The sequence below is a fragment of the Camellia sinensis genome, chromosome 1, assembly GCF_055761805.1.
Source record: "Camellia sinensis isolate YWXY chromosome 1, ASM5576180v1, whole genome shotgun sequence".
NCBI classification, from domain to species: domain Eukaryota; kingdom Viridiplantae; phylum Streptophyta; class Magnoliopsida; order Ericales; family Theaceae; genus Camellia; species Camellia sinensis.
Window position 1 is genome coordinate 236,556,290 of NC_138961.1, and position 27,808 is coordinate 236,584,097.

At 33.4% G+C, this 27,808-nt stretch overlaps 3 protein-coding genes across 3 annotated transcripts; 1 reads left to right on the forward strand and 2 right to left on the reverse strand.

The window, feature by feature from the left end:
* Positions 1 to 6,976: 6,976 nt before the first annotated feature.
* Positions 6,977 to 12,481, reverse strand: LOC114296498 (lysine-tRNA ligase). The gene is made up of 6 exons (XM_028240793.2): positions 12,100 to 12,481; positions 10,576 to 10,725; positions 9,825 to 10,083; positions 9,530 to 9,748; positions 7,878 to 8,020; positions 6,977 to 7,591 (listed from the first exon to the last, which is right to left on the reverse strand). The coding sequence occupies exons 1-6, from the start codon at positions 12,394 to 12,396 to the stop codon at positions 7,292 to 7,294; spliced, it is 1,368 nt and encodes a 455-aa protein (XP_028096594.1). The 5' UTR covers positions 12,397 to 12,481; the 3' UTR covers positions 6,977 to 7,291.
* Positions 12,482 to 18,156: 5,675 nt separating this feature from the next.
* LOC114296511 (RING/U-box superfamily protein) lies at positions 18,157 to 26,293 on the reverse strand. The gene is made up of 2 exons (XM_028240814.2): positions 26,155 to 26,293; positions 18,157 to 19,319 (listed from the first exon to the last, which is right to left on the reverse strand). The coding sequence occupies exon 2, from the start codon at positions 19,198 to 19,200 to the stop codon at positions 18,394 to 18,396; it is 807 nt and encodes a 268-aa protein (XP_028096615.1). The 5' UTR covers positions 19,201 to 19,319; positions 26,155 to 26,293; the 3' UTR covers positions 18,157 to 18,393.
* On the forward strand, positions 21,329 to 22,650 carry LOC145822813 (uncharacterized). Its single transcript, XM_082921066.1, has 3 exons — positions 21,329 to 21,680; positions 21,906 to 22,295; positions 22,421 to 22,650. The coding sequence occupies exons 1-3, from the start codon at positions 21,329 to 21,331 to the stop codon at positions 22,648 to 22,650; spliced, it is 972 nt and encodes a 323-aa protein (XP_082777192.1).
* Positions 26,294 to 27,808: the final 1,515 nt, after the last annotated feature.

Consider the following 27,808-nt stretch of genomic DNA (forward strand, 5'->3'; position numbering starts at 1 on the left):
GACTTCATGATTTATTAATAAAATGGTCTATTGTTATGAAATTAGAAACGTGGAATGTAATTTCCAGAACCATAAGGGGTGATTTATATTTTAATCAAATCTCATGAGATATATTTGTAATTTATCTTTTTCTTAAAGATAAATAAAACAAAATAAAAAAACTACGATTATCGGAATCAATTAATTTATATATATATATATATATATATATATATGGGGAGGGTTCTACTAATTGAAACAGGACTAATTAGTCCAACGATTAAATTTAGATTTAAACTAATCCTACCTTCTTCTTTTTTCCTTTTTCTTTATTTAATATGTAATGTTATGTTAAATTTAAATTTGGATATCAAAATTTTAATACAAGTGTTCCAAGGAGGCATAAAAAGGACCAAACAAAAAATGAAATTTACAATATATTTTTACTAAAATCAAAATGATTTATATTAATTTTTTTTCACTATTTCTAACATACTTTTACATAATTTTGAACAATAACAAATATTTAAGTATTTACCATGATTTAATTGACATCACTAATATTAGAGATTATTCCTTTTTTAATGTAGAAAACAACATCTTAAAGATTATTCCCAACTTGAGTAATTATGAAATGTGATCATAAGAAAATTATTCTTATCAAATAAAATCAACAAAAATTGAATTTTTTTCAAATTTAAAATCTGAACATGACCTCATATTAGGGTTTGTGGGGCTTATTACGTGTCTATAACCCAAATTTTTCACCTCATAAATTATTTATTTTTTCTTGCTTTTATATTGACTTTATTTTACTAATAAATTTAATTTATTACTAAGTATATATATATATATATAAATTCATCGCTTCATATCGCCACAATATCACGAGAGATGTTGAGGTGGGAGTTGCTTATTGGGTGCTGTGCCGAAAGTCATTGCTTGGTTTGTTTTTGAAAAATAAATTTTGGATTTTTTTTTTAAATTTTGTTTGGTTCACTGATTTTGAAAAAGAATTTTCAAAATTACTTTCTCTTCCCTCTCTCTTCTCTCTTTATCAATTACTTTTTCTCTCTCTTCTCTTTTTTTCAATCATTTTTTTTTTCACACACATATCTACTCAACTACAATAAAATATTAAATCATTCAAAACTTTCGTACTCCAAAACTATTTCTCAAATATATAACCAAACAAATCAAAAAAAATTTCTAAACTCTTTTTCCAAAATTTTTTAAATTTACCTCTCAAAATCAAACTAAACACATTCCACCCCACTTTGAACAGTTTACGTACGCAACCATTTCAGGAGAGATCTGGACGGTGGAGATCTGAGTAAAGAAACAATATATTATTATTTATATTAAAAAAAAAGTAGGATATATATATATATATATATATGGCTAAATTACACTTTGTCCCCCTAAAGCTTTATCTATTTCTCACTTTAGCCCTCTAAGTTTTATTTTTCTCACTCTGACTTTTTATGTTTACAATCCTTCTCACTTTGGTCCTTCATGTTTGCAATCCTTTCCATTTTGGCTCTTTAAGTTTGATTTTTTCCACTTTGTCCCTTTATGTTTATAATCCTTCCCACTTTGACCTTTCATGTTTGCAATCCTTCCCACTTTACTTCTAAACTAACTTCCATACAAAAAAGTAACAGAATTTGTCACATCACTAAAACTAATACAAAAATTTACTAAAGATGCAAAAAATAAGAAATAAAAAAAATTGAAATTTTTTTTAGTCTTTAATGAACTTTTTTTTCAAATTTATTCATAAATATTATTACATTATATATGCATCTAGATTAGATGCAGCTAAAAAATAAAAACAAAATTAACTAAAAAAATAAAAAAAAGTTCATTAAAGACGAAAAAAAAAATGATAGTAAATTTTTCATTTCAGAATTGACAATATAAGTGTTTGAGTCAGTATATTTTCATTTTTTTTTTAGTAAACTTTTTTCTTTTTTTAGTTAAATTTGTTTTTATTTTTTTAGCTGCATCTAATCTAGATGCATCTATAATGTAATAATGTTTATGAATAAATTTGACAAAAAAAATATTAAAGACAAAAAAATTCCAATTTTTTTTGTTTTCTATTTTTTATTTTTTGCATCTTTAGTGAATTTTTTACATCACATATAGAGCTGATGTGTTAGTGATGTAGCAGATTCTGTTTTTTTTTTTTTATAGAAGTTAGTTTAGGAATAAAATGGAAATGATTGCAAATATGAAATGTCAACGTGAGATGGATTGCAAATATGAATGGCTAAAGTAGAAAAAATTAAACTTAAAGGGCCAAAGTGAGAAGAATTGTAAACATGAAGAGCCAAAGTGAGAAAAATTAAACTTAAAAGGCCAAACTAAGAAATGAATGAAACTTTAGGGGTAAAGTGTAATATACCCTATATAAATGGCACACCTATTATGTTATGAAAGCAAGGTAGGGAAAGACTATGGTTTCTGCTCTCCAAAATGTATACCATAGGTATAAGAAAATATTATAATTTTATATTTTTTAAGTTATAATTAAAAGAATAAAAAAAAAGTCATAATCAAATAAAAAAAATCATAACCAAAATTTTAAAATAATGTCCTAACTTAAAAAGAAATTTGATTATAATTAAAGAAGAAAATCACGTAATTATGGGTATATATATGGTATGAGAGTGTGTATAATAGAATTCTAAAACAAAGTAACATAATCTATTAACTATTTTTTTTTTTATAAAAAACAAACTCATCAAAAATGACGTCTCTATACAAGTCTAAAAATTAGATCTAAATTTCAAACTCAATGATATAACAATCAAATAGGATATCTAAAATAACAATCTCTCTAATATCTTTTTAATTATTAACTAATTATATCACTTACATATCATTACATCTAGAAAATAAATTTAAAAAATAAACTGATATATCATTTTCTTATCAGAAATGCATAAAGTTAGTTTGAGGTCATTCCAACTAATGATATAATTATATCAATTTCAGGCTAAGCTAAGCTTTACATAGATGTTATCATGTTATTATATAGCACTAAACATATCCTTCCCAGGATCAAACTTAGATGTTATCATTTCTTAATAACCCTCCTGAGCATTGGTTTGGCATGTGGGTAAGGGGTGAATTGGGACTAATATAGAAAAAAAAGATTTTTTAACTCGAGCTGAAAAATTATTATATCCAAATTATAATCATTTTATTTTTTTATCACAAAAATTAAAAAAGTTAAAAATTAAAAATTTTATCTCAAACGAGACTAAACTAAAAAGTTAACTCACATCTCAAACGAAACCTGAGGGTTGATTACAGTTCTGGGGCGCTGCCACAAAAATAAAAAAAAAAAAACAATTTTCTTAACCAATCAAGAGAGACCCCCAGCAGCAGCGAATTCGGATCTTCGGTCGCACTCCCCTGTCGCACCGTCCTATCGCCCTCCAAAACGACGTCGTTTTGGAGGGTTTTTTTTTTTTTTCTTTTTCTTTTTCTTCTTTCTCTTCGGTCTGGGTTTGTTGATTGAAGAAAACCAGAGGAGAGGAGAGGGGAGGGGAGGGAAAGAAGAGGGGAGAAGAAGGAAGAGGAACCCACCACCATCACCACCGCAGAGGACGGAACCACCACCATCAGATTTTTGATCTTCCCCCCTTTTTTCAAACCACCACCATCTCTCTCTCCTCTCTGATCTTCCCCCTTTTTTTTTTTTACACAGCTTGGATTTTGGGTTTGAAATTTGTTCTTGGGTTTGAAATTTTGGGAAGCTCCTCTCTGATCTTCCCCTTTTTTTTGTTGAAATCAGATTTTTGTTGAAATTTGAAATTTGGGTTTGAAATTTTTTTTACCAATTTCAAATCAGATTTTTTTTTTCTGGGTTTGTTGATGATGATGCTTGGTGGTTTGCTTCAGATTTTTTTTTTTCTGGGTTTGTTGATGATGATGCTTGGTGGTTTGCTTTAACTCTTCTTCTCCCTTCCTCTCTCTCTTCTTCCCCTCCTCTCCCCTCCCCTCCCCCTCTCTGGTTTTCTTCAAAACCAAACATAGATAGAAGAGAAAGAAGAAAAAGAAAAGAAGAAGGAAAAAAAAAAAAAAAAAACCCTCCAAAACGACGTCGTTTTGGAGGGCGACAGGAGAGTGCAGTAGGAGAGTGCGACCGAAGATCCGGATTCCAGCAGCCGCACGGGTCTTAAGCTTTATTCGGATTGTTTATTTCTAAATCACAAGTTGAGATACTGTCAGATGTTTAATGTTTTTTAAGCAAAGAGATTTACTTTAAAGGAGAAATATGTAAGTTTAAAAAAACAAATAAAATTATATCAATTGTAAAATTTATGGACTTTAATATTAAAAATCTTAAACATTTAATTATTTGTTTAAAATATTGCTGAATTGTAATTTCTCTTATTTTTAAACATTGGAGTTCGTTTGGGAAGAGCGTTGGTTTTTTAATTTTTTGACTTTTTAGTTATTTTAATCTAGAGTTAAAAAATTTCATTTGAGATAGATTTTTTAATTTTTTTTGACTTTTTATAAGAAAAATAATATAATAATTATAGGTTAGATGTGATATTTTATCTTATTAAATTAAAAATCTCTTTTGTCTTTTTATGACTAAAATAACCCCACACTCAACCTAGGTGTCTCATAAATTTTTTAAAAGAAAACAATGGTTCAATTTATGGCTTGGGTTGTGTGTAGGTTTAAATGGGCAGCTCTAGTTTGGTTAAAATTATATAGAGTAATACTAGTATACTACAAATTCAAAATAATTTGCAAGCAAAAAATTTGTTCGTAAAACATATTTAAAATGATGTGTCAATGTTTATTTTTAAAATTATCAAGATAATAGTAAGCATTTTGATTAAAAATAAAAATATCATGAGAAGCCACATTAAATCCGGAGATACTACTTTTAATATCCGTCCGACATGTGAAATTTATTAACGGTAATGCTGGGGACCCAGTGGGGGTGACCCCAGCACCCCCACTTCCACGTGGGAGACTGTGAAGCAAGCCAGAAATAAAATAAAATAAAATAAAATTTCAACCAATGAAAAATCAGTGGGGTGCTGGGGTCACCCCCACTGGGGTCCAAACTATTTTCCATTTATTAAACTTTGGGTTCGTTTGGAATAGAAGTTAGCTTTTTAACTATTTTAACCTGAGGTTAAAATAGTCTTATTTGGGATAAATTTTTTAATTTTTTTTACTTTTATAAAAGAAAAAATATAATGATTATGATTTAGATGTAACAACTTTTAGCCTGAAGCTAAAAAACCTATTTTTGACTCATTTGGTAAGTTGACTATTTTACGAGGCTATTTTAATTTTTAATTATTTTAGTAGGCTAAAATATTTATATTTACAAAGATGGTTGGATTTTTTTATAGTTAAATATGATGTTTGTGCGAGAGGAAAAAAAAAAGAGAAATGACTATGAATTTTATATGACATTTTGTCTTATTAACTATCATTTCATTAATTTTAACCCAAAAAAAAAAAAAATTGCCAAACAACACCTTTGTTTTTTTTATAACTAAAATAGTCCCAACATCATTCAAACTCTAATGCCAAAGGAGCACTTAACCTATAATATGTTTACATAATTTAGGAATCACTCATCCAAACACATTTTTTTTTTGATACATCGGAAATAAATCCAAACACATTTTCACAATTTCTGTGGTCCCGTAAAAATCAAGAGGCGAGGTATGTTTGTGCACCAAGGATCCTCTAGAGTGAAATTTCCCTAAAATTTCCTAAAGTGCTATATTGTGTGGTTGAGATTTACTGGCAAGTCACATCAGAAAAATTGATGTGACTTGCCAGTAAATCTCAACCACACAATATTGAAACTTTAGAAAAAAATCACTCTAGAGGATCCTTACTCATGTTTGTGACCCGTGACACTGGATAACTAGGCTATGTTTGGCAGGAAGGTTTGGGTTAGGTTAGGACTATTTTAGAAATAAAAAGACAAAATAAGTTTTTTAGTCTAATAAAACAAAATGTCACATCTAAATCATAATTATTTTATTTTTTCTGTTATAAAAAACAAAAAAAAAAACCAAAAAACTTATTCCAAACGAGACTTTTTAATCCCAAACTAAAATCGTCAACACATCAACCCACATCCTAATGGAAGCCTAATTAATTTACATGTAAACAACCTCTTTTGACTTATAACGAACATATTTCTTTCGTGGTGTAATCTATGGAGGACACGAGAAACCATACCTTGACCAACAAAATAATTGTTGGGCCTTGGCAACCTAACTCCTATTCTCTATTCCTGCCTAAAGCAAATTTGAAATTTACGCAAAGTTTTTGACATTGCTATAATTTGAGATGAAGGACAACATCCCGTTAAAAATGAATTTGGAAAAACTGTTGTCTAAATTTGAATGACATCAAGGATAGCACACCATTAAAGATGCTCTATATTTGCATAATTTTAATTTCGCATCCATCAATTCATCTTTAGGATGGAAATTTATAATTTCAATATCAGGAGACCCGTAAAGTAACATCAGACATTATTATGAAAAATGCTTGGGAGCACTAATTAGTGCTCCCACTAATTAGGTGGCAGTGGGTCCCGCCATGAATGATGTGATGTTTTGGTCTTGGAGTTGTAATTTTTTTTTATTTTTTTTATTTTTTTAATGCATTAGTGCTATTAGTGGTGATGTTTTTAGTGGGATGAATCATTGTTGCATTATTATAGCCCAACTGGTAGTGTTCTGTGTCCCTGTACCACAAAAAAGGTTTTAGTACCAGAAAAAACGCACACACACACACATTGGATTCCTTTCTCTCTCCCTCTATACCACAAACTCATCCAACCATGCTTCAGATCTAGCATGTTCTTCAGTGTACAATAATTACAAAATCAAAAAGGCAACTCTTTCCTATAGTGTTGGGCCACTAGGAAATGGCTCCTCTCTCTCTCTCTCTCTCTCTCTCTCTCTCAATGAACTTGTAGATAATATTAGTGAAGGAGGGTGACCCCCCAAGGTTTTCAACCTATTTTATTCCTTCTTTCAGAAAGGTTTAATCATAGGCACAAGACCTTAGACAAATGCATTGATTAATACAAGCACTTCCCTTATCAGGAAAGACACCCTTGTAACACTGGTATCATAACTGTTAAGTAAATTTTTTCCTCCATTTCTAAAAATTAAAAATAAAAATGAGCAATTGAAAAAAAAAAAAAAGGCATATGTAATTTACTAAATGCACTACATATACAGGTGTTTGAAATTTAAGATGAAAAATCTAACAGGAAGTTGTAGCTTGTGTTTGATCATCTTTTTCGGCCTGAGACAGTCTTCTTCACAGCTCCAACCGAGACTAAAAACTGGTCAAGAGAAGATAAGGTCTTCATGTCATCAGGAGGAAAGTAACTGGCAGCTTTACCCATGAGTGATGCGAAGAGGAGCGAGAGAGAAGGCCGAGTAACGTATCGTTCACCCAATAGATCATCAAGAAACGCGAATGCTGCTAAGAAATCAGACCTGCTTGCATTTATTGGGGCAGCAAAATGAGCAGGAATTATTCTCCTAAATCTCCAGTTCCTTACTATGCTATCGATCCAGTCCCTAACCTGAACATTTTTTAAGATACATGCAAAAGGGTCAAAAATTAAAACTCTTAGCACAATCACAATTGAATAGCTCGATTTGGTTGCTACAATTTCAAGTGAAAACACCCAGGAAATTAACCAACATGGCTTGGGCAAGATTTTAAAGAATTCATTGGTGGAACCTACTTCTAAAAAATATTGTCCATCCATATACATCATGTGCCCAGCTTTGTGACCGGTTTTTTTGTATTCCTAGAGTTATTCTTAACCTAATGAGGAAAAATCTGCGATAGAGTAGTTTACCCACCTTTTCAGGAACTTTGCTGAAGACCAATGTCTTAACAATGGGCGAAACAATCAGCTTCTGCGACATTTGAGCGAAGCTAGCATTGGGTTCCAAAAGATTTGATGGACCAAGGAACAAGATTTGGAGAACCATTCTCTCCCACCCTGCACCAAGAATCTAGTCTTAGTTCAATTCACAAGTGTTCTGGCCTATGAAGCACGGACACGCAAACACACAAATTTTCAAAAAATGGAAGACACGACACGCTAAGGACACGTTCAATATATATAATTAAATTTATTTATTATATTTCATAAAATTATAAATAAATAAAAAAATCATTGAAAGGTAATAAAAAATACAAAATAACACTATTAAAATTAAACATTTCATTGATTTAACATCATATATATCATTTCATTGGTAATTTCCTCCTTCCCCAGGTTTTGCTAATTTAGTTATAAATTTCCACAATGGTTTGTTCTCATCAAAATCATCATCAGATATGTCATTAGAACTACCACCTGTAGTAGCCATTGTTTCAAAATTAAAAATTGGTTCTTATAATAAAATTAATAAACACATATCATAAAAATAAACAAAACTAATCAGCAAAAAAAAAAAAAAAAAAAAGAGAATATAATTAAATAATAGTGGATGAGAGAGAGAAGAAAAAATAAAATAAAATCCAAAAAAAAAGGAAGAAGAAGAAAGAGAGAGAGAGAGAGAGGCGTTTCAATCAACAAATACAAAATAATAAAAAAAGAAAAAAGAAAATAAAAGTCTAAGAGCAGAGCAGAAGAGAGAGAGCGACTGAGAGAGAAGATCGAAGAAGATTTGAACGAAGAAGAATATCGAAGTTGTACATTGGATAACAGCAAGAACAACGAGCAGCGACGAGCTACGATTAACGAGCGACCATGTGTGTTTGACGAGCCTTTCTCTCACTCTCTTCTATTCTCTCTGTTCGATTCTAGGTTACAAATTGATTTGTTTGCTTTAATTTTTGTTTTTTACAAATTGACCCCCACTTGAAGTTTCATAAATTATGATTTTCACCCCGAGATGTCCCAAACATGTCCATTACGTGTCCGGCTGCAAAAAAAAAAACTAGACACCTTCTACTGCGTGTCGGACACGTGTCCATTAAGTGTCCGTGTCCAACACTTGTTCGACATTGATACGCAACCCTTGGAGAGGTGTCTGTGCTTCATAGGTTCTGGCACATGTTTGCCTACATGTTGCATCAGCATCTTCTAAAGTTTACTTACTATCAAACATATAGCAAGCTGCCAGAACAATAATAGAGGACGAAAATGAGGTTTGGCAAAACTGATGCGTTTGGTAATTGCTAATTTATTATTATTTATGGAGAAAGTTTTGTAGGTTTTTTCAAACTTCTGCTTTTTAGTGCGAATTAACCATATTACCCGTATAGTGTTGTGTAGCCCTTGTTAACATAACCAAAGGGACAGTATAATTTCTCAAAGTATGAAGGGTAAAATCATCTTTTAACACTTTTGTTAACATTCCCCCCAAAAAAGTTTTTTTTTTTCTTCTTTTTAATAGAAAATTTGCTTTTTTAGCCAAACCAAGCATGCTTTTTTACTTTTGGCTTTTTCAGCAAAAAAGTTGATAAATTTAGAGAATGCCAAACATGGCCTAAGACTAACCTTTTTGTCTGTACATCTTGTTGTCAACGACTGGTTCCTGAGGAACTTCCTTTCCTTTACTCAGAAGTTTCACGGCCAAGCCATTCTTTGCAGAAGCCAGCAAGGATTCTTTGCTAATACACTCGGGTGGCTGACTGGGGACATAAATTACAGCATCCGTCACTAGTAACGTTCGTGAACGCTTATGATAGAATGCCACCTCCACGTAAGGCCCGATTCCTAAAATATATACAAAAATAAATGAGTAATCCAACAAGATGAAGTTTGAAATGAAGGCTAATGCAGTTCATGTTACCTACTTCTGGTGAGCTTAGAACTTTCTGTTCAATCTCATCAGCCCACGGGGTTGACAAATCCCCATCTTTCAATGTTCTGGCACGAAAAATTCCAAAAAACTCGAGTGGCAAATTCAGTGGCCAGCTCCATTGCCTTGGTGCCACCCATATCTGAGCCTGGGGGAACTTTCTAGAGAATGGGCCAACAAATATTTTATGCTCATATGCAAATGTAGGCAGGACAATGTATTCTACTGGAGCTCCTAACTCCTTCACAAGCTGCAAGAGAGATTTGTAAAGATAAGGTTCCAATCAAAGTGCAGGTACACAAGAAATGGACACAAATAAATAACAATAAGAAAGCCTGAAGAATTAAGGTTTTGCGCTCTTTTTAATCAACAAAAGTGGGTACATCCTAAGTCAAAGGCACTTGAAAAAACTGTTCTGTATCATTCAACACAGAGATGTCGCTAAATGATGGGTTGCATGTACAGAGCAAATATTGGGGTTGGCAACAGCAAGTATGTGTCGCCATTTATCTTTAGGTGACATAGGGGTTCTTGAAAAGCATTTGGACAATATAATACATACCATTCAATATTAGTAAATGAACTATTTATAATGCCATTGAACGGAAATGACCGAAATGAACATTTAATTTTTAAGAACAAATTGGAATTGCTTCAACTTCCATTGGACTCTAAAATGCAGCTTAAGTGTCTTAAAAGCATTTATCAAATATATGAATAGAATGAGAGAACAAAATAGGACCTGAATGCACTCCTTGGTTGGAGCAATGGGTGCATGGACCCATAATCCTCCAGATTTGAGCTTGATGACCGTCATTCGAATGTTTGTCGAGACACTGCTGAAGCCCAGTGCCTGCTCTTGTTCAAATAGCCATATGCATCCTTTCACAGCCTGAGATTCAAGTAAGAGCACAAATTCAAGTACAGAATGAGATAGTTCCATAATTTTTTTCCCCTTCAAAATGAAAATTTGCTCTGTACCTCAGTTAAGAGTCTTTTAATGCTTGATGACTAGTCAACCTACCACTTGAAGATGCATGCCAACAATGAAAAGTTGATCAGCACATTTTGTGAGCACATCCATTTCTCTTTCTATTATGGATATTCCAAGGTCATAATATAGATTACTACTATCAGTATACAACAGTGCTCCCGTTGAGTACTCCATAATGTGGTGGGAATTAATCTCATTTACTGGGTTTCTTTATAACAGAAGTGCATTTTAAAAGATATAACCTGTCCATATTTGATAAAAAGAGAACCTTTCTAGTTTCCTGCATTTGCCACTAGCTCATCGCATTCAACCAAATGAGATTTGAAAAAAGCCTACCCAATTGTACCATGTTCTAGGTGAATTTTTGTACAATGTTGTGAACCATCATCATACACATCCCCTAACATCATATTTGTGGGAACCTACACTACCATGGAAACAGGAAAAGGAAGATTTCCAATTGTAAAGTCCAGAGAAAACTTTTGCTGTTACTTTAGTTCAAGTTTGCTTTACAAAGTAAGCTTAGATACGAGAAAAGATTACGTGTGGTAAACGCAAGAACTTTGCGGGAAACTTCATCAATAACTCAGGTATGTGGTTAATTAACATGGGTACATGGTTAATAACATGGCTATGTGGTTAATAACATGGGTAGGGTTTAAGTAATAGATTTTTATTATTAATTTATTTTTAAACTATGTTACTTTAATAAAGTGCTTGTTAGTTTCTTAAAGGCAAATTGCATACACTACCATTGTCCTTATAACAAACTCAAATGACAAGTTAAACTTTGTTTTTTGTATAGCATTACTCTCAGTGTAGGCGGCTTCCCAATGCATTTTAGAGGCATTATACTATGTTCTATCCTATCTAATACATATCTATATTCCTTTGCCATAAATATGATGCCAGAGAGACTTATTTATTAATTATATTCCATTATTACTCAAGTCGTAGAGTAAGAAGAGTTGTACATAGTTAACCAAACCAAAAGCATAGAATTTACAGAACAATATCAAAAAATATCAATAAAACTGAAATGATAAGAGCCTTGACAAGAATCAGCCGAGGAATCAAGTACCCCAAAACCCCCAAATATAACTCATTTGAGAATATATATAAGAATTGAAACCTCAAATAAAATCAATGCTATAAAATTAAAAGACTACTTGACAAAACCAGAGTCCTATAAGTATGTATGTGTGTATCAATACATATAAACAAAGATAAGGTGAAGAAGAAGAAGAAGAAGAAGAAGAAGAAGAAGTTAACCTCAGTCCTGATAGTGCACCGATTGAGAAAGGGACCAAGTGGGAAAGGGAACCCAGTGAAATTCAGATAGAACCTTCCACCACCGCTTCCGGTGGCGGCGGTGGTGGTGGTGGTTTTCGATGAAGCAAGTACTAAATTGATGACATCTCTGTTCTTGGTCTTGCTAGGTTTAACCTGTAAACAAAGTGCTTTCAATGGTGATGATCCGCCGAGAAAGTTGGAATTTGGGACTCTGGAAGAAATTGGATTCTGGAAAACAGTTGATTTTGGGGAGGAAACAGCTACAAATGCCACCATTTTTGTTTTTTTGAATCGAAAATCTTCAAGAGTTCATTGAGGGTGTAGATATTGAACTAGGATTCGACTGAGAGGATCGCAAAGTTTCAGTTTTACAGGTCTATATCTGTGACACGTGGAGGTTCCATGCGGGTTTGTCCTACTTGGATTTTGAGGGTTTTTTATTGTGGAGGACGGAAAAGATAAAAAATAATAAATAATAAATAAATAAGTCTCCACAAATTACCACTACTATGGCACTGCTTGGTGTAGCTGTTAAAACAGCTTATAAATTATAACTTAACAGATTATAAATTATAACTTTAATAAAAAAATTATTAATCTGTTTGGTGTAACTTTTAGATTATAGATTTAAGTTTCTGAGTAGTGTTTGTTAAATAAGCTATAAAATAACTTTTTCAATTAATTTTTATTTTTTGTTTGTCTACATTTCTCATAAAAAATAATAATAATAATAATAATAATCTATAGTCCATTTGAGTCTTTTTTTATTTTTAAAAAAATAAAAAATAAAAAAATTTAAGAGTATAATCATAAATTAACATGTCCACAGCAGAAACTGATAATCAGAAGTAAGGGGTGAGCAGCTTCTCAAAATCAGCTTTTTTGAGTTAAAATAAACTATTAGAATCAGAAACTGTTTGAAATAAGTTTAACCAAACAGTCCAAAATAATTTTTTCAAAACTAAAAGTCATAAATTGACTCTGAAAAGCTGAAACAAACACCCCATATGTTGTCCTAACGGGCAAAGCTTCAATATTGAAGTGGTTTTGACAATATGTTTTTTGAGAATTTTATTGTGAAAAACAACAAACATGGCTTGTTTTGGAAATTAAGAAAAAAAAAAGTTTGTTTAATTTCTTTTTTAAAAATATGTAAAAAATAATTTATAAAAAATGGAGAAGTGATTTCCTAATTACCAAAATAAGCCAAAAGCAATTTTGGTTGGGACAAAAAAAAAACCTTACAATTAATGGCATTATTAATGTTTTTGGAAGTTTTTATTGCTTTAAACATTTTCTTGATTTTAAATTAAGGGTTGTCAACATTATGTCCAAAAATCAAATTAGCTTGTTTGGTTTGGATTTTTAAGATAAGAAAATTAGTGTAAAGTTCCTCTTTCATTTTTAGTAATGGAAGAGATCCACAATATTATTTTATAATGTCTAAAGTCCCTCAACTTCACTCCCATATATCACAGAGAAATTTGACTCTCCCAAAACAAATCTCATTTCTCTCTCTCTACCAACTTCTCCATTCTCAAACCTCTCCGATTGTCACGACCCATGCCGCCCCTAGTAGAATGGTGTCGTGATGGCCAGTAATCCGAGATTACCAAAGGCCAACTTACAAAAATTCACACACAATAGTATACATATGGGGCTTACATGTGCGGAAGCAAATTTAAATTTAAGTAGTCCATAAGAGTTGTGCATAGATCAAATGAAATGACATACATCTTAACATGGTTTTACAACTTGAATACAAATAAAATATAGTACATGTTACATCTTGATCAAAAGGTTTCTCAAGCCGAAGTATATAAAAGACATGAATTACAAACTAAGAAGCATAATCTTCAAGATGCTAACAAAACATGAATCCAAAACATCTTACACATAACATCTAAGGCGTCACCGCCTTCTTGCTCGTCACCTATATATATATAAAAGGGAGGGTGAGCTTGGATACTCAGTGAATGATATAAATTAATAAAAATTTGAATGAATGATATCCGAGATCTTCATTAAAACAATACATATCATAACTTGTAACAAAACATGGGATGCATCAAGTTCATCAATCAAAGTCTTTCAAAGCCTCTTAGGATGTTTACTAACATCTACATAATACAAAGGATGACATTCCTGACAAAACAAAGGAATAACCGACCCGGAATCGATTAGACAAATCCACCCGTACAAGACCGTTGGTGGTGCTATCTGTACATGACCGTCGATGGCAAAGAGATATCTCAAACAAAGGTACTACATAGGCTTAACGTCCCCTAGCACGAAAGGACCTTTCAAGAATGTCATCAAAACAACATAATACTTGATACAAAAAATTAAGGGATAATCATTCATACTTGATCAAATATTTTTCCAAAACAAAGCAAAACCAAGCTTTATCAAAACATTATAACATACTTTATTAAAAATACCACTCACATAGCTCTTCGGGTGTAGGGATTAAGGCAAGGATCTAAGACCTACAAATACATGGCAAAGTCCACTGAATGCATTTCTAGAAGACAAGAAAGAATGTTCAAAGATGGTTATGCAATGCATTCTCAAAAACAAACTTTACATGAATGAAAATGATTCCGGCATTTCTTTCCAAAACTAAGTCAAGGCAAAGCAAAACATGTGCTGGGAATCAAAACACTGTTTTTCTTCTAGGGAAAACATGCTGGGTACCAACTAGGTCTTGGAATGGATGCACAGAGATGATCTAGGCCAAAATGGCCTAGCTAGGTAAACTCAAGAAGTCTTGGCCGAGGTCCCACACCTCCTGGCCGAGGTGTAGTCTCCTAGGCCTAGATGAGATACGATGCTTGGCCTAGGTACGGGATCTAGGCAAAAGTGGGTCTCAGTGACCACACTTAGCAAATGAAGTCTGGAAATCTGGGTTTCCTCTTAAAGAACATGAAGAACATAAACGTGAAGAACATGAATGCTAAAATCATAACTTCTATTCCAAAATCTGAGATTTTATGGAATGAGTTAAAACATGGATTGGGTACCCATACTTGAAGTTTTCATGAAAACAAACACAAAACATAGGACTTGGCATAAACTTTCGGATTAAAATATGGTTTTCTTTCAAGAACACAAAAACTTCACTTTCTCTTTCTAAAACCAAACTTTAAATCAATGCATGACTCATGAATCATGCTAGATCATGCAATGTGATGATATCAACATAAGGAACAACAAGAGTAGATCCAAAATCTAACCTCAAAATATGGATCAAACGGTTCAACTCTAAGGATCAAGCTTGGAAATCTAGTTCTCTTACTCTAAGAACTTCTCTTCCTCTTCCTAGAGCTTCTCTCTCTTCAAAGGCAAAGATATGACAAATGATGTGGGTTTCTCACTGCTAGTTGGCTTAACCCTCTGTTGGGACACGTGGCATCACCGGATTGGATCTCCTCAAAAAGGTGTCAAAATGAAAAGACAAGAGCATGACAAAGTGTGTATAACAAGTAAGGTGGCATGGACACTCTGACAAGGCAATGATCTCGAATTAGGACATAGGTTTCGGCAAGTAAGGTCTCACTGATCTCGGCCAGGAAGGATAACACTTAGCCTAGTTGTGTCATACCTCGGCCTAGATGTGCCACACCTCGGTCTAGGTCATACTAGTCCAGGAACAAGATCACTGGGTGCAAGGATCAAAGATCTAGGACGCTTAGAAGATAACATCTCGGCCTAGGTGATGCACACCTCGACCTAAATGATGACATCTCGGCCAGTATGCCTAGGTGACGGTGGAGGTCAACCAAGGTGGTTCCAAGATGGTCCCAGGTGTAAGAGGTTCAAGGGTGTGACCTAAGCTTGAGACACCAAGCAAGGAACAAAGCATGCATATAACACTTAGGCAAAACACATAAGCACAAAACAAGACAGGGACCTTTACTTAGGCAAACAAGTCAAAGTATACAAATGCAAGCTCGACAAGACAAAATCATGTAAATGTACATGAACGTGACTAAGACAAGAATGAGGGTTATTACACCGATTCTGCCAAGAAATCCAATCAAAAATTGAATCAAAGTCCTCCACATCAATGGCTCATCAATTTACACCCAGCCTCAAACAACTCCGCACTCAATCACCATCACGATTCGTAACGTACATGCCCCGACCCAAAGATGGCGCTCTGAGGGCAATCACTCTGATTTCCAGCGACGGAATCGGACATCTAGTCACCGGTGCCGTCGAGCAGGTCATAGAGGCAATGCATGCGCCGATGTACTTCGATCGCTACCAAGTCCGCTACGAGCTTGTAGCTCCAACCAACGGAACGACTCAAAATTGAAGGTCAATCATTCTTCGTTGCTGTTGCAAGAAGATGAAGTTGCGGTGACAAATTTGAAGAGCAAAAGTAAAAGTAAGAAAGAGAATAAGAGCAAGAAGGTGAAAAAACAAGAGGAAACTGTGAGTATCTGAATTTAATTGCAAAATTGAATATTTTATATGTGTATCAAACTCAATAAAATACCTTTTTCCTTGTGTATATCATCTCTTTGGTTGCCTCTCTTTGGTTGCCTGGAAAGCTGAGGAAAACATAAGAAAGTGAAATTTTGAGTTTTATGTGCTTTGACTTGTGTTTTGATTTCTCTAATTTAGGTTGAATTTTCTATAATTTTGATTGAATTTCTCTGGTTTGGACTAAAGAAATTCTTTGAGTTGGATTAAATTTTCTCTGGTTTGGACCAAATAAATTCTCTGATTTAGATTGAATTTTCTCTGATTTTGGTTGAATTTCTCTTGTTTGAATCAGAGAAATTCTCTGAATTGGATTGAATTTTCTCTGATCTTAATTGAATTTCTTTAGTTTGGACCAGAGAAATTCTCTTATTTGCATGGAAGGTGTGTTCCATTTATAGGTGTTATGTGACGGTAAGACACTGTTTGTTTGAATGTGATTTGTTGAGGAGGTTTGAGCGGAAGCTGGGTTGTGTAATCTGTGGGAAGCTGTGGTAAGACACTGATTGTTTGAATGTGATTTTGCTAAGGAGGTTTGGACGAAAGCTGGGTTGTGTAATCTGAGTTGTGTAAATTTCTCTGGTTTGAAGAGGGAAGTCCAGAGAAAATTTGAGAATTTCTCTGGAGAGAAGTCCAGAGAAATTATCTAGATCGAATTTTCTTTGGATTGATTTGAGGGACCTTAGACCTAATAAAAATATTAGATGTCCTTTATGCTATAAAATCTTAATATCAGGGACCCTAAAAAAATAAAAAAATCCCCTTTTAAGATTTACTTTTCAAAAAATTTTTAAAAAAAATCATTTTATGTATTTTTTTTTACTGAATTTTTTTAATATTTTAATCAACTTTTTTTAATTTTTAGATACACCTAACATAAATATACTTAAAAAGTATAATATTTGTGAAAAAAATCTTTAGAAAACTCATTGAATACCAAAAATATAAAAAAAAAAAGAAAATGAAAAAAAGAATTCAATACATTTTTCATATTTTTGTGTATTTATTGTTTTTTTATAAATATTTTACTTTTTGGATACATCTAAGTAATGTGTGTCTAAAAAAATAAAAAAAAATTACTTAAAATTTTAAAAATATTCAGTAAAACTAAAAAAAAAACAAAAAATAAAAAAACTCATTTTTTAAAAAATTAAAACCAACCAGCCTGATTGTAAATATTATTAATACAGTTCAACCTATGTTTGGTTATTTTAATTGACTAAGTTAATGGTTAAGAGTCAAGCAATCACAAGACCTGCCCCTTCTGCATAGAGATTCAAGAACAAAACAACAGCAGCAATGCAAATAATGGATGGGTACATTCAGTGCCACATTAACAAACCAATTCATGTATAAGGCACTTCATCGAAGACTCTTCAAACGAAGACCGTAAAATCACAATTTCACTCGTCATAGATGCTCCTGCCAACACCTAATTTACACCCATCAACAAAACTGAAAAGCAGTTTCCAGTTATTTTCACACGACTCTCACCATAAGGCAAAAGAACCACACACACACACAAACAAACAAACAAAAAAAGCATGCCTTAGAAAATAGATTTATAAGCACAAGTGTTTGTACAAACAAGAAAACTAACAGGCTTCTGACCAGAAATTAACCTTGTAGACAATCACTTTCAACTGCACCCACATATACACAAACCCACTATGCATTGGCAGATGAGGATGTTGAAACAAATGGAGTCGTGAAATTACACCACTGATGTGATTCAGACACAGAGATATCTGGGCAAACTTCCATTGCAGGACAAATGTCATCTCAAGCAATCATTTCCCTAACCAGCCAATCCAAACTAGGATATGAAAAGTACAGGATTAGAAATGATGGAAGAGCAAATAGAGCCGTAATGAGTATGTACAAGGCTAAGATGGCTGCACTGGCAGGTATTGCATACAAGACAATCAGAAGAAATATAAGAACCAGAGGGAACTTTGCTGTTAATTGAACAAAGAAAACCAGAGACTTTTTAAGAGAATCGTGTAGTCTCTCCACAGTGAGGTAATTATTGATAGCGTTATGATCATGATTTGATCCTGATGATTCTGAATAGTGATTATATTGATCCCTCCTGACAGCAGGGTGGTTTACTTGACTCCCCGGTGCTATCTTGCCATTTGATATCCATGTTGGTGGATGATCCCCACAGAAAGCAGACTGAGACTTCACTCTATCACCATTTAGGCTCTCAACCATCCACAGTAGAAAGAAGTTCTTGCGAGGGAACTTCAGATTTCCCCTGTAAACCAGACGGGGGGATAAGAGATTGCACCAAGGGCAGGTGATAAAAAGTGGAAGCTGAATTGGTAAAGTGGGAAATTTGACAACAGCCCACTGCAGCCCCAGAATGCAATTTTTACAGAGAGTATGGCCACACCATAGAACATAGGGCACGTTCTCAACTATGTTGAAAGATTCCCAGCATATCGGGCACTCTAGTCCCTCCTCCCTGCTAGAATTCGAAGAATCTTCATCGTCTGAGGATTCCAAACCACCTTCGATTGGCCTTGTAGACTCATTCTTGAGTCCAATGTTGCCACCTATGCAATTGGATGCAAAGTTCCACATTATGGTGGGGGTATAGAGCAAATGACTACAAAATAAATGTCACTTGCTCGCCACAAGGAACTACACCACTCAATACATGGCTGGTGCCATCGAACGTCCACCCAAGCTTCTTCCCAGTTCTGATGCAAATAAAAGTCACCTTGTAAAGTCAAACCTCAAATGAAAATTTTAAAAATTATGTACTCAAAATAAAAGATGTCAACTAAAAAACAGTAGATTTTCATTTTCTTCATCAAAATTAAACATTATAGTATTGAATGGACTAATCAATATGGGCACCATAAATATATAAAATAGTCAACAAGATCTGTACAAAATTATATTTGTCCTCCCATAGAATAGCAAATGAACATGTCTCAAAGTCCAAGGGTCAAAATCTCGAAGAAGGCCAGGAAGAGATGGTAACATCAATCAGGATGGAGGGGCTAAAGTGGACAGCAACGGCCCAAAACTGTGGAAAATCAACACTGACCAATATTTTCAATAGACAGAAAAGGTTTCCTTTTAAAACAGTAAGTTATCCCAATATGGAATTAAATAAATAAACTCATTTGTAATGTCCTAAAGAAATAACAGGGAGAGGAACAGAGAATGCTTAATGATAATTGAGCTAAGTAGAATAGTTTTTAGCTAACTTACAGCTATTTTATTGTTTCACTCAAAATAAACCCATGAATTCTATCAGTGTTGTCAAAGTCGCGCCTAGGCGCAAGGCGAGTCGAGGCGCACCATCTGCGCCTGTACAGGTACCAGGCGAGGCGACTTGAGCCAGGCTAGTGCCTTAGCCGCGACTTGAGCAAGGCGAGAGAGGCGCAAGGCCCTCGCCTAGGCGTGACTGAGTGTTTAATCTGTAGATCTGATCTAACGACTCAAATGCGACTCAGATGAACCTTTCGAATGGCTCGTAATCACAGAGGATCAGAACTCATGTACCATATGAGCCAAATAGGACTCAGATTAACCCTAATTGAAGTCGTCTCTCCCTCTTTCGCCTCACAATCGACTTTGAGCTACTGGAGCTGGACTTGGTCTGCGACTACGACTGCGACACAAGAGCTGGACTTCGACTGCGACACTGGATCGACTTCGGCTTCGCAGGTTCAACTCTCTCTCCCCTTCTCCTTCTTCTTCGTCTTCGACACTGGTTGTTCGACTTTCATATTTTTTTTTTTTTTCCTTTTCTTTTTTTTCCTTCGACTTTCAGTTCAGTCCTCTGTTTTTTTTTTCAACTTTTTTTGTTTTGCTTCTTCTTTTTTTTTTTTTTCCAATTATTTGAGTCTATTTTTTTCCTTCAGTTCAGTCCATTCCTTTTCTTCTTCTTTTCAATTATTAATTTTTTCTTCTTCTTTCGACTTTCTTTTTCTTTATTTTTTTTTCATTAATGATTATTACATTCATTATGATTATTACATAAATAAATAAATTAATTCATACATACATAAATAAAAAAAATAGATACATTACATTACATTCATTATGATTATATTGAAATTGATTCATCATTATACTGAAATTAATTAATTGATCATTAATTAAAAAAATAGAAAATTGATTCATAAGTTAATTAATTCATACATTACATACATTCATTACATTACATACATTGAATCATAACATTAATTAATTCATAAATTGATTCATAAGTTGATTAAAAAAATAGAAAATTGATTAATTAATTAGAAAAGATTAATGTGTTGTGATTAATAAGAATTTAATGTGTTGTATGTGTTGTGATTAATGTGATTAATAAGAATTTAATAAGAATTTAATTGATTAATAAAGATTAATCAATTTATTGTGTTGTGATTAATGTGTTGTGATTAAAAAAATAGAAAATTGATTGATTAATAATTGATAAATTGATTCATAAGTTACTCAATTTATTAATGTGATGAATTAATAAATTGGTCAAAGTTTTTTTTGAAAAAATAATGTAACATAGGAATGAATGTAATGGAATGTAATGTACATTAATTAATTAATTCATCATTAATTAAAAAAATAGAAAATTGATTCATACATTACACACATTAATTAATTCATCACATAACATACATTACATTCATTATACTGAAATTGTTTTTCTGTTATTTATTTTTTGTGTTGTGTAGTAAGTACTAAGTAGAAAATGACATCGGAAAGTAATAGAAAAGATCCGGCGTGGCAATATGCCCATTTGGTAGAGGAGAATAATTTAAACAAGTTTGAGTGTAATTTTTGTGGTAAAGTATCAAATGGAGGTGTTTGCCGGGTGAAACAACACCTTGCGGGAGGTTATAGGAATGTTACTGCTTGTCCGAAGTGTCCTTCTCATGTAAGAGAAGAGATTAGAGAGTTCATGTCCAAAAAAAAGACACAAAAAGAAGAAATGAACATGTTGCCTGATTTTGATGACATGGACATGGAAGATGAAGATGAAGATGATGATGTCGTTGAGATCACTGTCAATCAACACCGCAAGTTGACAAGTAGTAGCCAAGGTTCATCCAAATCCAAATCAAAATCAAAAATGCCAAAGAGAAAAGGGCCTATGGATGTTTACTTCACACCCAATCCTGAATCAGTGGTGAAAAATCGAAAGGACCAACCAAAAGGGAAACAAACAAAAATTGATGCAAATGACCCTTACAAAAAAGAAATGAGAGCTCGGGCACTGCAAAGATTTGCAAGGTAGATGTATGATGCTGGTATCCCTTTCAATACAGTAAATTATAAGAGTTTTGGACCAATGATTGAAGCCATTGGCCAATATGGTCCTGGTATGAAGCCACCGACTTATCATGAAGTGCGGGTTACCCAACTCAAAAAAGAAGTGAAACATACTGAAGATTTGATGAAGTATCATAAAGAGGATTGTGCAAAATACGGATGTTCCATAATGGCTGATGGTTGGACTGATAAGAGAGGAAGGACATTGATTAACTTTTTAGTTAATTGTCCAAGAGGAACCATGTTTGTTGAGTCGGTTGATGCTTCTAGCTATTCAAAGGATGGGCAAAAGCTATTTGAATTACTAGACAAGTTTGTGGAGAAAGTTGGAAAAGAAAATGTGGTGCAAGTTATCACTAATAGTGCTGTAGCTAATGTGTTGGCGGGTAAGAATATTTCCTCATTCCTTACATCAAAATTGTTTACTCATAGTTTGTTTTGTATTTAAAATTTAAAAACTTGAAAATAATAATTCTTCATTATTGTTACATTATATGGAGGTTTTTGGAAGCTAAGTATGAATACTTGTATTGGACACCATGTGCTGCTCATTGTTTGGACTTGATGTTAGAAGACATTTTCAAGATACCTAGACTGAAAAAGACATTTGAAAGGGGTATTGCAGTACATGGCTACATTTACAATCGGCCTACGTTGCTAAACATGATGAGGCGCTATACAAATTTGAAGAATTTGATCAAGCCTGCAAAAACTAGGGGTTCGTTTGGTTTGTATTTCTGAAAAAATTTTGGAAAATTTTCTCTACAAATAAGTTTTAAAAGTAATCAAACCAAACAAATTTTTCCAAAAAAATTTCTCAAAACTTGTAAACCAAACAAGTTTTCCAAACAAATCTCTCTCTCACACACATCAAATCAATCACTTTTTCCAAAACTCTCTCTCAAAATAATTTTCCAAAACATCTTTTGAAAAAAACCAAACCAAACAATTTTTCGTACTTTTTATCTCTAAAACACATCTCTCAAACACAAACCAAACATACCCTAGATTTGCAACCGCCTTTTTGACTTTGTCTAGGATGCATCAACAAAAATACAATTTGAGAAAGATGGTCACCTCCGAAGACTGGACCTCAAGCAAATGGGCAAAAGAGCCACAAGGTAAAAGAATGGCACAAACTTTGTTGATGCCTTCATTTTGGAATACTGTTGTGTTTGCCCTTAAGGTCTCGGGTCCTCTTGTCAAAGTGCTTAGATTGGTTGATACCGAGAAGAAACCTCCCATGGGATACATTTATGAGGCAATGGATAGGGCAAAAGAATGCATTGCAAGTTCATTTGATCATAAAGAAGAGAAGTATAATGAAATCTTCGAAATCATTGACAAAAGATGGATGTCCAATTGCATCGACCTTTACATGCAGCTGCGCATTTTCTCTAGAATTCTTTTACCCAAAAGCGTTAGAGGTGCAAAGAGATCATGAAGTGATGAATGAGTTTTATGAATGCATGCAAAGGTTGGTCCCGGATGTCACTGTTCAAGATTTGATCACTAATGAGATGAGTATTTATATGAAGGCTGTGAGTCTTTTTGGCAAGGCTGTTGCGATTAGGCAAAGAAATACAAGATCACCAGGTAATATATTATAGACTCATAGAGTTTATTTTTAGTAATACTTTTAGTAAAACTTAATACTTGATAACAATTATTTCTAACTAGTGGATTATCGCAGCTGATTAGTGGACATCATATGGTTTTTATACTCCAAACTTGCAAACTTTTGCCATAAAAGTCCTTAGCCTAACATGTAGTTTATCGGATTGTGAACGAAATTTGAGTGTATTCGAACATGTGAGTATTTAACATTCTAACTAATTTTTTGTTCAATTCAAATATTTTTTATTCTCATTATATAGAATTTAATATCTTTTTAATACTTGCAGCTTCATAGCAAGAAAAGAAATAGATTGGAATAACGACGTCTCAATGATTTAGTGTATGTCAAATACAATAGAACATTGAGATTTAAGTATGACATGCGCAACACTCTTGATCCCATATCTTTGCAAAATATTGATGAAAGCAATGAGTGGTTGCTTGGAAGGATGGATGGAGAATCAGATGAAGATAATGAGCCTGTGTTTAATGATGATGATGGCTTGACGTGGGCCACTATTGCTAGAGCTTCTGGAGTAGAAGAAAGTAGCCATGCAAGTAGAGCAACAAGTTCACGCTCAAAGGCACAACCGAGGATATCTAAATCATCAACATTGACTCCACTTCAATTAATAGATGAAGAGGAAGCGGGCTCAGATGACACAGAGGAGGAAGATGTTGAGGGATACAAATCAACTGATGGAGAAGAAGATGATAGTTTGCTTGCCATTGATGTTGAGGATGATGATTGACTGACACCGACCTAACCTACCCTTTCTTTTGATATTGATGTTTTTAAGTGTTCAAGACATATATTAATATTTGTTGGATATTTATGTTTTGGATGTTTAGCATTTATGTTTTTATTTTATTGAATGTGGATTATTTGATCTTTGAAAATTGGAATGTTATGTAATATGCACTTTCATGGCTTTGAGAATTATTCTATATTTTTTCTTGAATCTTGATTACTTTTTATTTTTTAAAAAATTGTCTTACTACTATGAATGACTAGTCTATATTAATTTTTCTATTTTTTATGAATACTGTGCGCCTTACTTCAATAAAGCCCGCGCCTCGCCTTGCGCCTTGCGCCTAGGCTCCAAGAGACCTTCGGCGCCTTAGTGCGCCTTGAGCCTTTAAAAACACTGAATTCTATCATACCTTGGAGCATCCTTACGTGTAATTTGACACCATTTGTACAATTATGAAACTTAGAATACTACATTTAAAAAGAAAACATACAAAAGATTCCTAAACATCGGAAACAGTTTGACATCTTATGTCCAAAACTAGTCACAAAACCGACTACAGCTTTTTCAACTTTCAAGGTTTCAAAATAAGTTACCATGACATTTCATCAACTGGATTCAATAATTGCTTCATCTCAATCTGGGCAGCAAACTACTTGATTAATGTGCACATATGTTTTCTACATTTTGGCATGACAGAGGTCAATGAGATTGTTTTGGCCTAAAAACATATCAGGTTTACATGCCTTGGACAACCAAACTTAAACACAAATTGGCAAGCTTGCCTAAACATCGAGCATAGGTTTCCCTTTTCATGCATACATGTACTAAAAATGTTCCAGATACAATTTAGCCCCACCTATTCACTAAATCAAGATGAAGAAACCTATTATTTCTTGAAAATAAAAAACAGGCACCTGGCCAGCCTTGGCCTTGCTAATTGAAGAACAAAAATGCATTAAGACATATAATCTAACAAGTCCCGCCTCAATAGAACCATGTTAACTTCAAAAGAGAAATATAACACTCATTTTAACGACCCTGCTCATTATATTAAGAGCAAAGAAACCAAGTCGTTGCAAGTTTGCAACCGAGCTCAATAAGCTCAAATTGAGCTATAGCAAGGGAAGGTGGGCTTGATCATTGTCAGGGAAACTCAAAAATCAGCAAAACCAAGCATGATAATATTAATAGAGTAATTCCCACCAACCCACAAATGACCCAAAACAACTTTGCACATAATGCCTTTATTTTCCACAAAGTATCTTATGAGCGAGTGCCCAATTTATATGAAAGGAGCCATAAGCAAAACATTCAGACACTTACCTGTGCTTAACTACAATCAAACAATAACATTTTGTCCATCCAAAATTGCCATATTCTACACTTGAAATGTTTCTTTATCATTAATATTTAAAAAATAAATAATAAAAAATAAGTCACAGAAACACACACATGCCCACCACATTACTATTCACTTGAATTAACAATTAAAAATTTCATAGTTCAAATTTTTATTTTTTTTATTTTTTGAACCCCTAAAATCAACAATATAAATACCTTGAACAACAAGCGTATAGACAACCCACAAAATTCATAACAAAACATGAAGATAAGAGGAAGTTAATGTATCAACGAAATGAAACCCTAAGTCACACACAAATCAAATAAAATAAAATAAAATAAAAAAGAAATCTAACGTTCATATAATTCTAGGGCATGATCAAGCGTTAATGGAAGATAGCAATTATGAATCCAGATTATAAAAAAAAAAAAGAAAAAGAAGCAGCACAAGCTAGACTTATAATGGGGGTAATTTTCACAAGAATTATAAACGGAAACAAATCTAAAGAGTATTGAGTAGAGCGATATTTACCGATTTCAGATGGATTTGATCTGACTCGGTAGAAGCTACAGAGCTATGAAGAAGTTGAGTGAATTGTCAAAACAGTGCTCTTGTTTTTAACTGGGAGAGATCGAACGTCGCTGCCATCGAGACTTTATAAACAAAGTGGCAGAGTGGCACTAGATCGGGATCATTGGCCATGTGAGGACGTCGACCTCTTTGTCTCGCAATTCATTAATTTTTTTAGCTCCTAATTCTCTTTCCAACTTTTTTTTGTTTTTTAAATGAAAATATAAAAACTAAAATAGGAAAAATTATAAACTTGAATTTTTAAAATGACGTTAATTCTATTTTTCTGAATATAATTTTTTTAAAAAAACATTTACAATGTGTTTGGTTGGAAGATTTGAAAAAGAATTTAAAAAGGAGAAGAAAAAAGATAAATAAAATGTGAATAAAATATACTTACATTTACCTAGTTCCATATGCCTTTTCTCTTTTTATTTTTAAATGTCTTCCTAAATTCTCCAACTAAACAAAACCTTAAAATGCTTTTAGAAAATTATTACAATTCAGAACAATGACCATTGTATGAACCAATTTACATTGAATAAGTTTATAAATATAAAAATTGATAATATAAATTAGATTAAGGGTTTAGAATTAATTCATGAAAGGATATTCATGAAAGGATTGGAAGTGAAGGTGGTAGTAGGAGGGGGGTGGTAAGGGACCGCTAGTTACTAGATGTTACAAAAATGGGATGAAAAAATGGGAGCGACAAGAATAGGGATGGCAATTTGAACCCAACCCGACGGGGACCCTACTCCCCGATCCTGAATTGAGCAGTTTATTCTCAAAAAATAGCCCCGACGGGTTGGGGATAGTATTAAAAAATGAATTCCCGATGATATTTGGATCAAGGAAGGTGATATATTTCCCAACCCCGGACTTGGCTCGGCCACGGTCCCAACCTCGCCCCGTTTTACCCTCGATGTAAGAACCCCCGATGTAAGATTACTATTATGCCCTTGTTTATATATATATATATATATATATATATATATATATGTATGTATGTGTGTGTGTGTGTTTAGGGTTTGGTTGACACAGTTACACACACAAACACAACATATCATCGTTTCCCATTCTCTCTCACACACACAACGGCTCCTCATCTCTTTCGCACCGACGTCACTTCTTCCTTACGATGTCACGACGACAACTCCTCATCTCCTTCTCACAGTAGCTTGTTCTCTCTCTCTCACGGTATCTCCTCTTTACTAGTTACTCTCCATCTCTTTCTCTCTCTATCTATCTCTTTGATTTTTGCTTTTGTTCTTCAGATCTGGAAAATGATAAAGACGTCTTTTGATTTGAGCTCAGATCTGTTGATGAAGATGGAGAAAATGATGATCTGTTTAATGTGTTAGATTTTTTATTTTTTACATTTGAGCTTAGATCTGTTGAATATATATGTAAATTTCTAGTGTATGGGTTTATTATTGTTGTTGTTGATGATGATGAACAGATATGATTTGGTGATGATGGTGTTGTTGTTGTTGAAAATGTTGATGAATTCTTGTATTTTCTGGAGTTGATTTTTTTTTTTTTTTTTGTCGGGGAATTTATGGGGTCGGGGAAACCCGTTCCCCGTTAGGGAGAGAGGGTGGAGGCGAGGGCA